Here is a 17,429-nt window from a genome sequence, read left to right as displayed (position 1 = left end):
TGACACAGTATGAAAGCTAACATTTTTAAAAACAGTTTTGTAGAAGATCATTTTTGTCTAAAATTTTATTTTCATGCTCAAAATGCAAAATTATGAAGAAATACATACCATGCAAATCTTCAAAATAGTTTTGGAGCCCTATCTTTCTTATTTCAGATTTCTCGTCAAAGCGGTCTATTAACGACTTTAAGAACTTAACAAAACGCAAATTTTCATGCAAAAATATTGATGATATCTATTTTAGTTCAAAAGTTATTGAAGTTTTTCTGCTTAAAATTCTTCGCTTTTCAGGGCATTTTATTAGAGTTACAAAAATAACACATCTGTAATTTTTTGATATAATATACAATTTCATTTTGCCTTTTTAATGCCGTCAAAAGATATTTTTTATGTTTGCCCCAATCAGAGATATTCACAATCAAAGCAGGCATGTTTTTGAGAGAAAAACAACAATAACTACCAAACGGAAGAAGATAGCGAGATTCTTCACTCACCAAATTACGCATTTTTTAGAGCTCTAAAAGTGTTTCATAGACTACTTTGATGAGAAATTTGAATTGAAAACTCTAGAGCCAGAAAACCAGTTTTGTTCGGACCACCCTATGTCACCGTAGGAAAATAGCTCTAAATCGATCAATTTAAGAGATACAAAAAAACTTTTTTTGGCAAAGTTGCTTGAAATTGAATGGTCTACAACTTTGCTGAAGCATGTATAATATAATTTCTACAAATAAGAAAGTTAGTTACACAATTTCTATGAAAATGTGGTCCACCCTAATTTTCTATAACACCAAACAAACGACCTTACTAATACAAACAACTTTGTAGAAGACCGTTTTTGTCTAATGTTTCATTCTAAAGCTCAAAATGCGTCTTTCCTCGTAAAACTGATTCCTGGACCACTGTGAAATGTTATAAATGTCATGATGGTTCGAATGTTATTCAAGTAAGAGTCTTTCACTCCAAATATCATGGAAACCGATTGGAATTTGAAAATTTAAGGCTTTTTGTTGTTTCCAGAAGTAAAAAAATGTAGCATTTGGTCGAAATTTCATCACATGGAACGAGATAAAATTAAATCTAATAAGATTTCTTATGCAAGGGAGTTTACGTGAATGGAGGTTTCAGTGTTGCTCTCGTTCTAAGGCTAAGCCACATCACGTTGCGGTGAAGGTTTCCCTGGAACTGCGCTTCAGAAAGCATCCGACTTCCGCGACCAACGCTCTCGAAACAATGCACTAAAATATTCAGTCGCCTGAGTTTCCTTCTGAGAATGCAACATTTGCCAGCATAAAGTTTGACGCTTTTTCCCATTTCTTTTTTGACGTAGAAGTACGTCTTTCTCCTCTATACAGGAGTGAAATTGGAATTTCAAAACCGAGAGCGTTACGCTGGCATGAAATATTTTAAACGTTTATAACTTTTCGCTGGCTTAACGAAATTTCTTGATTAGCACCTCAATCGAAAGATAAGACATCAAAGCTTCATGTCGTTTACTTACTGAATCCCACATACCTGTTTAAATAGTTTAATAACTGTTTTAAAATAGAATGTTGATTTCAAGCAAATCTATAAATAGGGGTGGCTAGAGAAAATTTGACGTCATTTGCTTTTCACTCTCCGATTGGCTCGCATCTCAGCAGGCGACAGATCGGCTTGCTCTGACCGGGCGTGCTTCTCAGGCACAGACATCGATAGCGAAGGACGCCCCCGTTTGTCTTGCTTCGCTCAAATCAAACTGTCGAGCGAGCGAGAGAAGATGTCGTCCGAAGCCAAAGTCATCACTGCTGCCGCCGCCAAGAAGAAAAAGAAGAAGAAGAGCAAGCAGTCCACAGGAAAAATTGCGGTCGAACTGTGAACACGGTCGGGTGAGTCATTCTCGCTTTATGGTTCACCGCTTGTTTGCGTTCACCCAGCCATCGTCATCGCCGCCGCAAATTTCATCGGCCGAGGAGCTGTTGACCCGCGCTTCAAAATTTCGACTCGTGATGAAATCATCATTGGTGGTCAAGAAGCAATCCCGTTAGGGGCAAATACCAGAAGCCCCCTGAGTTTTGCTGGTCCGAGCAGTGTTATTTATCCGTAACAACATCGAAGCTTACAAAGCCATCGGTTCTTTTCAGAGCCATCAAATTTGTGGAAAAGAGTTAAAAGAGAAATATTTCCGACTTTATTTATAACTTCTAATATTCCTAAATCAATTTCACACGGCTTCATACAAAATTTCATTTGTCATGAATAATTTATGACTCAACCATTTGAGATTGTACTCGCGGACGCTGCTGCAGTGCCGTCGGGGTGAGTGCTCAACGATTATAAAATAGAGTGGCTTTTCCAACAGCGCCTTTTATGTTCCATATTTTATGGGAACACTTTGATTAGGAAAATTATCCCATGTAACAAAATTGCGACATGTTTAGAATGCTTTTGAAAAGACATTCTCGTTGAACAATTGTAATAATTTTGGCACCCATGAATCAGAAATTTACCATCATAATAAAGAAAACTATTGATTATCAATAGCTCGTATTGAATATTTAGGAAATGCCAATCATTCCAACAATTCATGTTTGACCAATTTCTCACGTATTAGTATTCTCCACAATTTTCAAGTAATTCCAAGCCCAACACATTATTGGCACATACCCATTTCCCAGACTGGTCGATCAGAAAGAGCACAAAAGGGAGGAGCATCATCTGCTATTCCAAGGTTATAAAACATGCTGCCTTCGTTGGATTCAGTTTCATTCCATTTCCGCTTTCGAGCTGGTAAGAGCTCCTCCGAACTTGCTCACTATTGAGCTACGTTTCCAGATTTCAACTAAATCCCTGTGATCCGCTACCCTGTTGCTGTTGTGCACCCATGAAATATTTAGCTGGTTTGTCGAATAAACTGAGAACTTATTCACATCTTCTTATTCTTCTTCTTCTTTTTCTTCTTGGCATTAACGTCCTCACTGGGACAGAGCCTGCTTCTCAGCTTAGTGTTCTTATGATACTTCCACAGTTATTAACTGAGAGCTTTCTTTGCCAAAGTTTCCATTTTTGCATGTGTATATCGTGTGGCAGGTACGATTATACTCTATGCCCAGGGAATTCAAGAAAATTTCCATTACGAAAAGATCCTGGACCGACCGGGAATCGAATCCAAACATTTTCAGCATGGCTTTGCTTTGTAGCCGCGGACTCTAACCAAACCACTCGGCTAAGGAAGGCCCCAACTTATTCACATGCATTTGCAACTTTTTCGATTTTCCATACAAAATGACCAACTTTGGTAAGTTAGATCTCAGTTATTTATGGAAATATTGTCGAATGAAACATTCACAGAATATCAGATGTAACTTGAGTTTTAACATATATTTTTGAATAATTTTTCCAATTACAAGTTTTTAAGTAATAACGGTTTGACTAAACTGTAATTTTCGACGAAAAATTCAAAACTTTTTATCTTAAATTCTGATAGCCTTACACAAAAACTGTATTCAGCAAACTTATTCATCTCGTCAAAATCTACAACTTTGCTGTTTAGTTATGTCAATTATAAAAAATCGTCGAAAAATTCACTTTAGTCAAACCGTTACTGCTTTTCAACGTGTGATTGGAAAAATCACTCAAAAATATATGTTAAAATTTAAGTTATTTCTGATATTCTGTGAAAATTTCATTCAAATCGGTTCATAAATAACTGAGATATGGTTTATCAAAGTTGGTTATTTTGCATGAAAAATCAAAAGAGTTGCAGTTTTTTGACGTAGAAGTACGTCTCTCTTCTCTATACAGGAGTGAAATTGGAATTTCAAAACCAAGAGCGTTACGTTGGCATGAAATATTTTAAACGTTTATAACTTTTCGCTGGCTTAACGAAATTTCTTGATTAGCATCTCAATCGAAAGATATGACATCAAAGCTTCATGTCGTTTACTTACTGAGTCCCACATACCTGTCCAAATAGTTTAATAACTGTTTTAAAAGAGAACGTTGATTTCAAGCAAATCTATAAGGGGGTGGCTAGAGAAAATTTGACGTCATTTGCTTTTCACTCTCCGATTGGCTCGCATCTCAGCAGGCGACAGATCGGCTTGTTCTGACCGGGCGTGCTTCTCAGGCACAGACATCGATAGCGAGGGACGCCCCCGTTTGTCTTGCTTCGCTCAAATCAAACTGTCGAGCGAGCGAGAGAAGATGCCGTTCGAAGCTAAAGCCATCACCGCTGCCGCCTAGGAGAAGAAGAGGAAGCAGTCCACAGGAGAAATTGCGGTCGAACTGTGAACACGGTCGGGCGAGTCATTCTCGCTTTGTGGTTCACCGCTTGTTTGCGTTCACCCAGCCATCGTCATCGCCGCCGCAAATTTCATCGGCCGAGGAGCTGTTGACCCGCGCTTCAAAATTTCGACTCGTGATGAAACCATCATTGGTGGTCAAGAAGCAATCCCGTTAGGAGCAAATACCAGAAGCCCCCTGAGTTTTGCTGGTCCGAGCAGTGTTATTTATCCGTAACAACATCGAAGCTAACAAAGCCATCGGTTCTTTTTAGAGCCATCAAATTTGTGGAAAAGAGTTGAAAGAGAAATATTTCCGACTTTATTTATAACTTCTAGTATTCCTAAATCAATTTCACGGCCTCATACAAAATTTCATTTGTCGTGAATAATTTATGACTCAACCATATGAGATTGTACTCGCGGACGCTGCTGCAGTGCCGTCGGGGTGAGTGCTCAACATTTCACAACGATTGCAAAATAGAGTGGCTTTTCCAACAGCGCCTTTTATGTTCCATATTTTATGGGAACACTTTGATTAGGAAAATTATCCCATGTGACAAAATTGCGACATATTTAGAATGCTTTTGAAAAGACATTCTCGTTGAACAATTGTAATAATTTTGGCACCCAAGGATCATAAATTTACCGTCATAATAAAGAAAACTATTAATTATCAATAGCTCGTATTGAATATTTAGGGAATGCCAATCATTCCAACAATTCATGTTCGACCAATTTCTCCTGTATTAGTATTCTCCGCAATTTTCAAGTAATTCCAAGCAAAACACATTATTGGCACATACCCATTTCCCAGATTGGTCGATCAGAAAGCGAAGAGCACAAAAGGGAGGAGCATCATCTGCTATTCCAAGGTTATAAAACATGCTGCCTTCTTTGGATTCAGTTTCATTCCATTTCCGCTTTCGAGCTGGTAAGAGCTCCTCCGAACTTGCTTAGCGAGAAGTACCTCGCTGCTAGAAGCCTGCTGAGCTGTTAATCCAGAATCTGGTTTGTGAAATCGCTCAAGATTTCAAGATTGAGCTACGTTTCCAGATTTCAACTAAATCCCTGTGATCCGCCACCCTGTTGCTGTTGTGCAACTGAGAGCTTTCTTTGCCAAAGTTTCCATTTTTGCATTCGTATATCGTGTGGCAGGTACGATTATACTCTATGCCAGGCCTGCCCAACGTACGGCCCGCGGGCCGCATCCGGCCCGCCGCTTCATTATGTGCGGCCCGCGGAGAGCTTGAAGACCCTTCTTATATCTGGCCTTTTCACTGTTGTAGAAACTTGATGTTTGAACATCCAAGGTTGATTATTAAAAATTAAGAGTCTTCAATTTTATGCTATTTTATTTTGAAGATTCTTTAAATAGTTTGGATCTTTCTAAATTTGATTGATTTTTTTAATGATTGAAAATATTCCAGTTGCAAAAAATTTGGGGTGGGTAATGTCTATTACATTACCGCGGGGTTGACGTAGAACTACGATGATTAATAATTTGATTTGTCATGTGTATGAATTTGTAAGTGTACTAGTTTTGTGTTGTTATTGATCTGTTTGAGCTGAAAACATAATCAATTGGTCACCACCAGCGACTGACCAATCGATTTAGTTTTCAGCTCAAACAGATGTTTGGTTCTCCAAATCCGTGCTCTTGAAAATTTAAGGTTTGGCTTCGATTTATTTTCACCTTAATGTCAACCCTTCCAGCAATTCATGTTCGACCAATTTCTCACGCATTAGAATTCTCCCCAATTTTCAAAAAATTCTAAGCCCAACACATTATTGGCACATACCCATTTCCCAGATTGGTCGATCAGAAAGCGAAGAGCACAAAAGGGAGGAGCATCATCTGCTATTCTGAGGTTATAAAACATGCTTCCTTCGTCGGATTCAGTTTCATTCTAATTCCGCTTTCGAGCTGGTAAGAGCTCCTCCGAACTTGCTCAGCGAGAAGTACCTCGCTGCTAGAAATCTGCTGAGCTGTTAATTTTCAAGCTGCCAATCCAGCATCTGGTCTGTGGAATCGCTCAAGATTTCTAGGTTGACCGATCCGCGCTTCTAGATTTCGCCTCGTGGTAAACTCGTGGTCACAGCATCCAAGCTCAATCGGCCCTTTTCAGGGCCAACATACGTTCACAAATGGGTTTATTGGATGATATTTACTGATTTGTCTATAATGATCTAAATATCGCGGTATACTACAATTTGGTTCACATAATTTACCCCACATAATTACATGAATTTGAGAATTTACCACTGCAGCGCTATCGGACCGTAATAACATCATGCTACTCAGCATTATGGTATTTCTAACAGCATCGTTGATTTATCATATAATGGGGGAACACTTCCTGAATTCTCGAGTATGGAAATTGGAAAATGTATTAAAATTGCGACAGATTTTAAATACTGTTCAATCAACTGTTTTCTGACCAATTGTAATAAGCAACTATTGATCTGAAATTTTTCTACATGTTAGTCTATTGCGTTAATCTGAGAAATAGGCTATATGAAATTGATGTCTTGGCAAGGGATGTACAAGATGAGCATTATGTATTAATTTTCCAATTTCCGTACTCGAGAATTTTGGAAGCGGGGGCCGTGATGCTCGGGATGGATTGTCCTCCATGACTGGTCCAGGCTGGATATATTCGTGGGGAGAAACTCGACCCTTTGCTGCAGGAATTTCATTAACAACTCTTTGGTAAAGCAGAAATATTCCGAGGAAATTTCTGATAAAAGTGAACTTTTTCAAAACAACTCTTATTGATTGGAATATTTATCAACAACTCTTTGTTAAGTAAAATCATCCTTAATAACTCTTTGCTCCATCGCCAAACCAAACCATTTCATTCAATGCATCAAGTACAAGAATATGAATGGTAAGGAGAGGCAGATGGTGTATATTTTGCTGGCGTTTTTTGACGTAGAAGTACGTCTTTCTCCTCTATACAGGAGTGAAATTGGAATTTCAAAACCGAGAGCGTTACGCTGGCATGAAATATTTTAAACGTTTATAACTTTTCGCTGGCTTAACGAAATTTCTTGATTAGCACCTCAATCGAAAGATAAGACATCAAAGCTTCATGTCGTTTACTTACTGAATCCCACATACCTGTTTAAATAGTTTAATAACTGTTTTAAAATAGAATGTTGATTTCAAGCAAATCTATAAATAGGGGTGGCTAGAGAAAATTTGACGTCATTTGCTTTTCACTCTCCGATTGGCTCGCATCTCAGCAGGCGACAGATCGGCTTGCTCTGACCGGGCGTGCTTCTCAGGCACAGACATCGATAGCGAAGGACGCCCCCGTTTGTCTTGCTTCGCTCAAATCAAACTGTCGAGCGAGCGAGAGAAGATGTCGTCCGAAGCCAAAGTCATCACTGCTGCCGCCGCCAAGAAGAAAAAGAAGAAGAAGAGCAAGCAGTCCACAGGAGAAATTGCGGTCGAACTGTGAAAACGGTCGGGCGAGTCATTCTCGCTTTGTGGTTCACTGCTTGTTTGCGTTCACCCAGCCATCGTCATCGCCGCCGCAAATTTCATCGGCCGAGGAGCTGTTGACCCGCGCTTCAAAATTTCGACTCGTGAGGAAATCATCATTGGTGGTCAAGAAGCAATCCCGTTAGGAGCAAATACCAGAAGCCCCCTGAGTTTTGCTGGTCCGAGCAGTGTTATTTATCCGTAACAACATCGAAGCTAACAAAGCCATCGGTTCTTTTCAGAGCCATCAAATTTGTGGAAAAGAGTTAAAAGAGAAATATTTCCGACTTTATTTATAACTAGTGGTCCCGGCAAACTTCGTCTTGCCAACCGTCTTGTTGAAAACCGCTATGAATCGTTCCATACAAAATGACAGTTCCGTTCAGTCCCGTTTTTCCTACTTTCCTGGTGAACATTCTGGAACTTTTATAGACACAAACACGTCGGAACCCTTGACGAACAAAATGGAAAAAGAATCATCCAAATCCGTTGCCCCGTTCGTGAGCCATTTCGTGACATATAAACACCATTCCATTTTTATTCATATAGACTTCTAGTATTCCTAAATCAATTTCTCGGCCTCATACAAAATTTCATTTGTCGTGAATAATTTATGACTCAACCATTTGGGATTGTACTCGCGGACGCTGCTGCAGTGCCGTCGGGGTGAGTGCTCAACATTTCACAACGATTGCAAAATAGAGTGGCTTTTCCAACAGCGCCTTTTATGTTCCATATTTTATGGGAACACTTTGATTAGGAAAATTATCCCATGTGACAAAATTGCGACATATTTAGAATGCTTTTGAAAAGACATTCTCGTTGAACAATTGAAATAATTTTGGCACCCATGGATCAGAAATTTACCGTCATAATAAAGAAAACTATTAATTATCAATAGCTCGTATTGAATATTTAGGGAATGCCAATCATTCCAACAATTCATGTTCGACCAATTTCTCCCGTATTAGTATTCTCCGCAATTTTCAAGTAATTCCAAGCAAAACACATTATTGGCACATACCCATTTCCCAGATTGGTCAATCAGAAAGCGAAGAGCACAAAAAGGAGGAGCATCATCTGCTATTCCAAGGTTATGAAACATGCTGCCTTCGTTGGATTCAGTTTCATTCCATTTCCGCTTTCGAGCTGGTAAGAGCTCCTCTGAACTTGCTTAGCGAGAAGTATCTCGCTGCTAGAAGCCTGCTGAGCTGTTAATCCAGAATCTGGTTTGTGAAATCGCTCAAGATTTCAAGATTGAGCTACGTTTCCAGATTTCAACTAAATCCCTGTGATCCGCTACCCTGTTGCTGTTGTGTACCCATGAAATATTAAGCTTGTTTGTCGAATAAACAGAGAACTTATCCACATCTTCTTCTTCTTCTTCTTCTTGGCATTAACATCCTCACTGGGACAGAGCCTGCTTCTCAGCTTAGTGTTCTTATGACACTTCCACAGTTATTAACTGAGAGCTTTCTTTGCCAAAGTTTCCATTTTTACATTCGTATATCGTGTGGCAGGTACGATTATACTCTATGCCCAGGGAAGTCAAGAAAATTTCCATTACGAAAAGATCCTGGACCGACCGGGAATCGAACCCAGACACCTTCAGCATGGCTTTGCTTTGTAGCCGCGGACACTAACCACTCGGCTAAGGAAGGCCCCAACTTATTCGCATGCATTTGCAACTTTTTCGATTTTCCATACAAAATGACCAACTTTGGTAAGTTAGATCTCAGTTATTTATGGAAATATTTTCGAATGAAACATTCACAGAACATCAGATGTAACTTGAATTTTAACATATATTTTTGAATAATTTTTCCAATCACAAGTTTATAAGTAATAACGGTTTGACTAAACTGTAATTTTCGACGAAAAATTCAAAACTTTTTATCTTAAAATCTGATAGCCTTACACAAAAACTGTCTTCAGCAAACTTATTCATCTCGTCAAAATCTACAACTTTTCTGAAGATGCCATGAAGCTATTCCTTCAATATGTTTAGTTATATCAATCATAAAAAATCGTCAAAAAATTCACTTTAGTCAAACCTTTACTGCTTTTCAACGTGTGATTGGAAAAATCACTCAAAAACGTATGTTAAAATTTAAGTTATGTCTGATATTCTGTTAAAATTTCATTCAAATCAGTCCATAAATAACTGAGATATAGTTTATCAAAGTTGATCATTTTGCATGAAAAATCAAAAAAGTTGCAGTTTTTTTTTCTCAGCGACGAATCACACCATCAACGAAAATAGCGTGAAAGCAATAACCAATCGCGTGCGAGTAGCGAACGGAGTGACAAAACAACCAAGCAAGAGCCCCACCATTCGCCATCGGTGAACAGAGCCCGAGCAAATAAAACCACTGGTTGTTCTGCTCCCAGCTTATTCACAAATCGAACGGCATAACGAACGGATCAAGCAGCGGAGCAGCAAAGAGCGCGTGAAAGTCACAGCAGTGTGCAAGTAGCGAACGGAACCAGAGAGCGAAAGCAACAACTGAAAATCATTCAGTGGACGGATTAGTAGTCAGCCCCAACCGGCGACCTGTTGGAAAGTAACGCCAGCAAAATATACACCATCTGCCTCTCCTTACCATTCATATTCTTGTACTTGATGAATTCAATGAAATGGTTTGGTTTGGCGATGGAGCAAAGAGTTATTAAGGATGATTATACCTAACAAAGAGTTGTTGATAAATATTCCAATCAATAAGAGTTGTTTTGAAAAAGTTCACTTTTATCAGAAATTTCCTCTGAAAATTTCTGCTTAATCAAAGAGTTGTTAATGAAATTCCTGCAACAAAGGGTTGAGTTTCTCCCCACGAATATTTCCAGCCAGGACCAGTCATGGAGGACAATCCATCCCGAGCATCACGGCCCCCGCTTCCAAAATTCTCGAGTACGGAAATTGGAAAATTAATACATAATGCTCATCTTGTACATCCCTTGCCAAGACATCAATTTCATATAGCCTATTTCTCAGATTAACGCAATAGACTAACATGTAGAAAAATTTCAGATCAATAGTTGCTTATTACAATAGGTCAGGAAACAGTTTATTGAACAGTATTTAAAATCTGTCGCAATTTTCCAATTTCCATACTCGAGAATTTAGGAAGTGTTCCCCCATTATATGATAAATCAACGATGCTGTTAGAAATACCATACAATGCTGAATAGCATGATGTTATTACGGTCCAACGGCGCTGCAGTGGTAAATTCTCAAATTCATGTAATTATGTGGGGTAAATTATGTGAACCAAATTGTAGTATACCGCGATATTTAGATCATTATAGATAAATCAGTAAATATCATCCAATAAACCCTTTTATGAATGTATGTTGGCCCTGAAAAGGGCCGATTGATCTTGGATGCTGTGACCACGAGTTTACCACGAGGCGAAATCTAGAAGCGCGGATCGGTCAACCTAGAAATCTTGAGCGATTTCACAGACCAGATGCTGGATTGGCAGCTTGAAGATTAACAGCTCAGCAGAAGTTCGGAGGAGCTCTTACCAGCTCGAAAGCGGAATTAGAATGAAACTGAATCCGACAAAGGAAGCATGTTTTATAACCTCAGAATAGCAGATGATGCTCCTCCCTTTTGTGCTCTTCGCTTTCTGATCGACCAATCTGGGAAATGGGTATGTGCCAATAATGTGTTGGGCTTAGAATTACTTGAAAATTGCGGAGAATGCTAATGCGTGAGAAATTGGTCGAACATGAATTGCTGGAAGGGTTGACATTAACTAAATATTCAATACGAGCTATTAATAATCAATAGTTTTCTTTATTATGACGGTAAATTTCTGATCCATGGGTGCCAAAATTATTACAATTGTTCAATGAGAATGTCTTTTCAAAAGCATTCTTAATATGTCGCAATTTTGTTACATGTGATAATTTTGCTAATCAAAGTGTTCCCACAAAATATGGAACATCAAAGACGCTGTTGGAAATGCCACTCTATTTTACAATTGTTGTGGAATGTTGAGCACTCACCCCGATGGCACTGCAGCAGCGTCCGCTATTACAGTCTCAAAATGTTGAGTCATAAATTATTCATGACAAATGAAATTTTGTATGAAGCTGTGAAATTGATTTAGGAATATAAGAAGTCATATATAAAGTCGGAAATATTTCTCTTTTAACTCTTTTCTACCTAATTTGATGACCCTGAAAAAGGCCGATGGCTTTGTTAGCTTTGATGCTCTTACATATAAATAACACTGCGGGATGTTATCAGTTGATTGCCATGGGCAAACGGGGAATCCTCAACTCAAATTTATTTGAATATTTGAACCATCCCATAGAGAATTTTTATTTTACTTTCAAACTGTGCGGCATAATCAAATGCAAACGCATTCAGTTCCCGATGGTTAGTGCCTGTGCTTTAACTGTTCATAAGTCGCAAGGTGGAAATTTCCCCGAGGTCGTGTACGACTATGACAAAAGCCAGGATCAGCAATTGGTATATGTTGGTTTGTCGCGGGTTACTTCACTGCAAGGACTATTTTTGACAAACTCTACTAATTCTTCCCAGTTCCATCACGCCAAAGGCAGCAATTCCAAGGGTTGAGGAATGAGCTGCAGCGCTTAGGCAATCATCGATTAGTGACGCTTTGAGACGTGAAATACTGGATCATAGCGGCCCAGCCTGCATATTGATGAGTAAATGCTCATGCAATGGATATTGCTACAGACCAAAGCACTGGACCGATTCTATCGATTCTAACGATCGAAGCACCCGAGCTATCAAACATCTAATCTACTGGAGGAGTTTGGCGAACTACAGCTGGAGCCAGAAACCGATCACCCAACCAAGCAACACAAGGAAGCAACGACCAAATAAACAAATTCAGTCATCTGGCATTATTCCTGGAACACCATACACTGGTTCTCGAAACCACAGAACGACAAATGGTTCTTTTCAGGACTACCAAAATGAGTCCAAAAAGAGTTAACTTCTGAAAACTTCATCCGATCAATAACAACACAAAACTAGTACACTTACAAATTCATACACATGACAAATCAAATTATTAATCATCGTAGTTCTACGTCAACCCCGCGGTAATATAATAGACATTACCCACCCCAATTTTTTTTTTTTTCATTTCTAGCACCGGCTGACTTCGAGACGGCCATTGCCGCCACTGGGTATGGCAAGTTCAACTTTCTGCTGCTGCTGGTGGCACTACCCTGTTGCATGTGCACCGTGTTTGAGACGACCACCATTTCGTACGTGCTTCCGAGTGCCGAATGCGATCTGCATCTCTCGCTGGTCGACAAGGGAACGCTGAATGCGGTCACCTATGGAGGTAAGTGCACATATTTGCGAACACATTCACAGCGGCTCTCGGTTTGGATTGCAGTCGATGGTAGGGCGGCCTAGAAATATCAAATTACGGAAATCTTAAGTTAGACCATTTGTTATTTTTTGACTTTTATCCCAAAAAGCTAATATGAAAATTTGCACGGAATCCGTCTACTCTGAGCTCAGAACACTTCGTTGAATGACGTTTGGTCGAAAAACGTTTGGTCGAGCATGAGTATAATTGACAGTCCGCCTAACTGACAGGGCCCAACTGATATGAGCGATTTCTTCATAATGATATAGTGATTCTTCATCCTGATCATAATCGACAACCCTAATGCACAGCCTCCGAACGCATGAACCTCTGTTGCTCTCTGCTGATGGCATCTGGCATCGATCCGGGCTCGGGTCAGGTCAGGATGCCAACAGGACCATTATCGTCAACATATTGAGCGCTAAATGCGGAAATGCAACTAGGTACTAGCAGGGAATTATTGTTTGGACCTGGAAAAGTGGAAGCATTTCCAGGAAGGCGTGAATTCAGGGTAAACAATGGCGCGAGAAAACGATGTCCATTTTGCCATTGTCATCGTTTTGCGAAGTAAATTGCACGCTATTGGGGTTACCTTTTTCACGCAAATGGTTCCGTATTGAAATGGTATCGAATAGAGTAGAGGAGAAATCAATTAAATTGTTTTGTGGACAATTACGGCAGCGTCGTTAGTAATATACTTTTCTAGTTTAGCCGCGTAAATGATCAGTTTTTCAAAAAGTTGACGAAATTCCAACACTAAACATCGTTTAAAACAAGGCCAAACATTCATTGATAATATCAGACAGTGAAGAACAAAAACAAGAATTCAAAGAGAAAAATGGCACGGTAAATGGCTGGGCACGGCGTACCATTGGTACCTTGCGTACCTACAGGAATAAAAAAGACCCCATTGTGTGGTCCTTAGCCTCTTGCCCAGCAACTTCTATCCCTGCATCCTCGCGGTACTGGCCGGGGTACGAGTAGCCTTAGGGAAGATCGGGTAACCAACCCCCGGTGGGAACTTTGGTCGTATGCTGACAAGGAAGGGGGGGGGTTTGCTTCTGCAAACCTTGAGCGTCTGTACTCCATGTTAGGAGCGGCTCACAACAGCGTCTGTTCCCCATGTCAGGGGCGGCTGATCATCGTCTGAGTGCCAGAGAAGGACTCTAAGCTAAACTGCGCACTATGACCCTCCGAACATTTATGGACAATTGTCCTCCGGAAATCTAGGGGGTTGGTGTCAGGCCCTGCAAGCCAACAGTAAAAACACATCAGCACAGGAACGTCAACGAGAGAATACGGACCGGAACAATCGGCAACACACGTGAGCTGGGAACAGCTTTTATAGTGATGGGTGATATGCAAAGGCGCGTGATTGGGTGGTGGCCGATCAACGAAAGAATGTGCAAGTCGAGGCTCAAAGGCCGGTTCTTCAACTTCAGCATCATAAACGTGCATAGCCCTCACTCCGGAAGCACTGATGATGACAAGGACGAATTTTACGCGCAGCTCGAACGCGAATACGACCGCTGCCCAAGCCACGACGTCAAGGTTCCGGGTCATTTGGCCGAACGCCATTTGGCCGAATGCCGTTTGACCGAACGCCATTTGGCCGAAAGGGTCATGTGGCCGAATGCCGTGTGGCCGAAATTGAAAAAAATACATGATAGATAATAGTTAGCATGAATTTTTAATATATTTCTCAATTTCAAAGAACAATTTATTTTTAAAGAGGGATAAATCATCATGTATGTACAGCTCTTTAGTATTAGTTCAAAAAATAGTCAATGCTGAAAGAAGAACATCCTAAATGAAAGCAATTATTAACTTCTCTGCTAGCGGTAATAGTAGCCAGCAGAGTTTTTCGCATTGCGTTTGTAGTCAGCTTTTGACAGTAACTAAAATACAGTTTAAGATTTAGTCGTCCTTCTGTAGCATCGGTTCGCTTCAATGCTTCCAATCGTAGGGTAGATGTACCAGTTTTAGCCACCCTAAGGAAAAATATTGTTTATACATAAATCAAACGACCTTTGATTACTGTCAATACATTAAATGAAAGCTTTCAAACCATGCTCAGCAGGGAAAATATAAAAACTAATCAGAAACTTTGTTTTTGTATTAAAAATGGGGGTGGCGAATACTGGACCACTTGCACCAGTATTGGCCACGATTTTAATTTCGGTTCCTGAATTCGCTACCTACGTTGATTTCTTATGGGGAGTGGCGAATCAGGAACACCATGGCGAAAAATTGATACAAAGGAGCAAAAATTTTAAGGAAAATGATTTTTTTGACGTAGAAGTACGTCTTTCTCCTCTATACAGGAGTGAAATTGGAATTTCAAAACCGAGAGCGTTACGCTGGCATGAAATATTTTAAACGTTTATAACTTTTCGCTGGCTTAACGAAATTTCTTGATTAGCACCTCAATCGAAAGATAAGACATCAAAGCTTCATGTCGTTTACTTACTGAATCCCACATACCTGTTTAAATAGTTTAATAACTGTTTTAAAATAGAATGTTGATTTCAAGCAAATCTATAAATAGGGGTGGCTAGAGAAAATTTGACGTCATTTGCTTTTCACTCTCCGATTGGCTCGCATCTCAGCAGGCGACAGATCGGCTTGCTCTGACCGGGCGTGCTTCTCAGGCACAGACATCGATAGCGAAGGACGCCCCCGTTTGTCTTGCTTCGCTCAAATCAAACTGTCGAGCGAGCGAGAGAAGATGTCGTCCGAAGCCAAAGTCATCACTGCTGCCGCCGCCAAGAAGAAAAAGAAGAAGAAGAGCAAGCAGTCCACAGGAAAAATTGCGGTCGAACTGTGAACACGGTCGGGTGAGTCATTCTCGCTTTATGGTTCACCGCTTGTTTGCGTTCACCCAGCCATCGTCATCGCCGCCGCAAATTTCATCGGCCGAGGAGCTGTTGACCCGCGCTTCAAAATTTCGACTCGTGATGAAATCATCATTGGTGGTCAAGAAGCAATCCCGTTAGGGGCAAATACCAGAAGCCCCCTGAGTTTTGCTGGTCCGAGCAGTGTTATTTATCCGTAACAACATCGAAGCTTACAAAGCCATCGGTTCTTTTCAGAGCCATCAAATTTGTGGAAAAGAGTTAAAAGAGAAATATTTCCGACTTTATTTATAACTTCTAATATTCCTAAATCAATTTCACACGGCTTCATACAAAATTTCATTTGTCATGAATAATTTATGACTCAACCATTTGAGATTGTACTCGCGGACGCTGCTGCAGTGCCGTCGGGGTGAGTGCTCAACGATTATAAAATAGAGTGGCTTTTCCAACAGCGCCTTTTATGTTCCATATTTTATGGGAACACTTTGATTAGGAAAATTATCCCATGTAACAAAATTGCGACATGTTTAGAATGCTTTTGAAAAGACATTCTCGTTGAACAATTGTAATAATTTTGGCACCCATGAATCAGAAATTTACCATCATAATAAAGAAAACTATTGATTATCAATAGCTCGTATTGAATATTTAGGAAATGCCAATCATTCCAACAATTCATGTTTGACCAATTTCTCACGTATTAGTATTCTCCACAATTTTCAAGTAATTCCAAGCCCAACACATTATTGGCACATACCCATTTCCCAGACTGGTCGATCAGAAAGAGCACAAAAGGGAGGAGCATCATCTGCTATTCCAAGGTTATAAAACATGCTGCCTTCGTTGGATTCAGTTTCATTCCATTTCCGCTTTCGAGCTGGTAAGAGCTCCTCCGAACTTGCTCACTATTGAGCTACGTTTCCAGATTTCAACTAAATCCCTGTGATCCGCTACCCTGTTGCTGTTGTGCACCCATGAAATATTTAGCTGGTTTGTCGAATAAACTGAGAACTTATTCACATCTTCTTATTCTTCTTCTTCTTTTTCTTCTTGGCATTAACGTCCTCACTGGGACAGAGCCTGCTTCTCAGCTTAGTGTTCTTATGATACTTCCACAGTTATTAACTGAGAGCTTTCTTTGCCAAAGTTTCCATTTTTGCATGTGTATATCGTGTGGCAGGTACGATTATACTCTATGCCCAGGGAATTCAAGAAAATTTCCATTACGAAAAGATCCTGGACCGACCGGGAATCGAATCCAAACATTTTCAGCATGGCTTTGCTTTGTAGCCGCGGACTCTAACCAAACCACTCGGCTAAGGAAGGCCCCAACTTATTCACATGCATTTGCAACTTTTTCGATTTTCCATACAAAATGACCAACTTTGGTAAGTTAGATCTCAGTTATTTATGGAAATATTGTCGAATGAAACATTCACAGAATATCAGATGTAACTTG

The 17,429-nt window shown here is 40.0% G+C and overlaps 1 protein-coding gene across 1 annotated transcript in view; it reads left to right on the top strand.

The window, feature by feature from the left end:
• Positions 1-17,429, top strand: part of LOC5569242 (synaptic vesicle glycoprotein 2A) — a 158,754-nt gene that overhangs the window by 15,928 nt on the left and 125,397 nt on the right. Inside the window, exon 2 of the mRNA XM_021857583.1 lies at positions 12,885-13,082. Within this exon, the coding sequence (XP_021713275.1) occupies positions 12,885-13,082 (198 nt within the window). The remainder of the gene's footprint in view (positions 1-12,884; positions 13,083-17,429) is intronic.

The sequence above is a fragment of the Aedes aegypti genome, chromosome 1, assembly GCF_002204515.2.
Source record: "Aedes aegypti strain LVP_AGWG chromosome 1, AaegL5.0 Primary Assembly, whole genome shotgun sequence".
In the NCBI taxonomy this organism is placed as follows: Eukaryota; Metazoa; Arthropoda; class Insecta; order Diptera; family Culicidae; genus Aedes; species Aedes aegypti.
The sequence above is the reverse complement of the archived record's forward strand: the minus strand, read 5'-3'. Positions and strand labels throughout refer to the sequence as shown.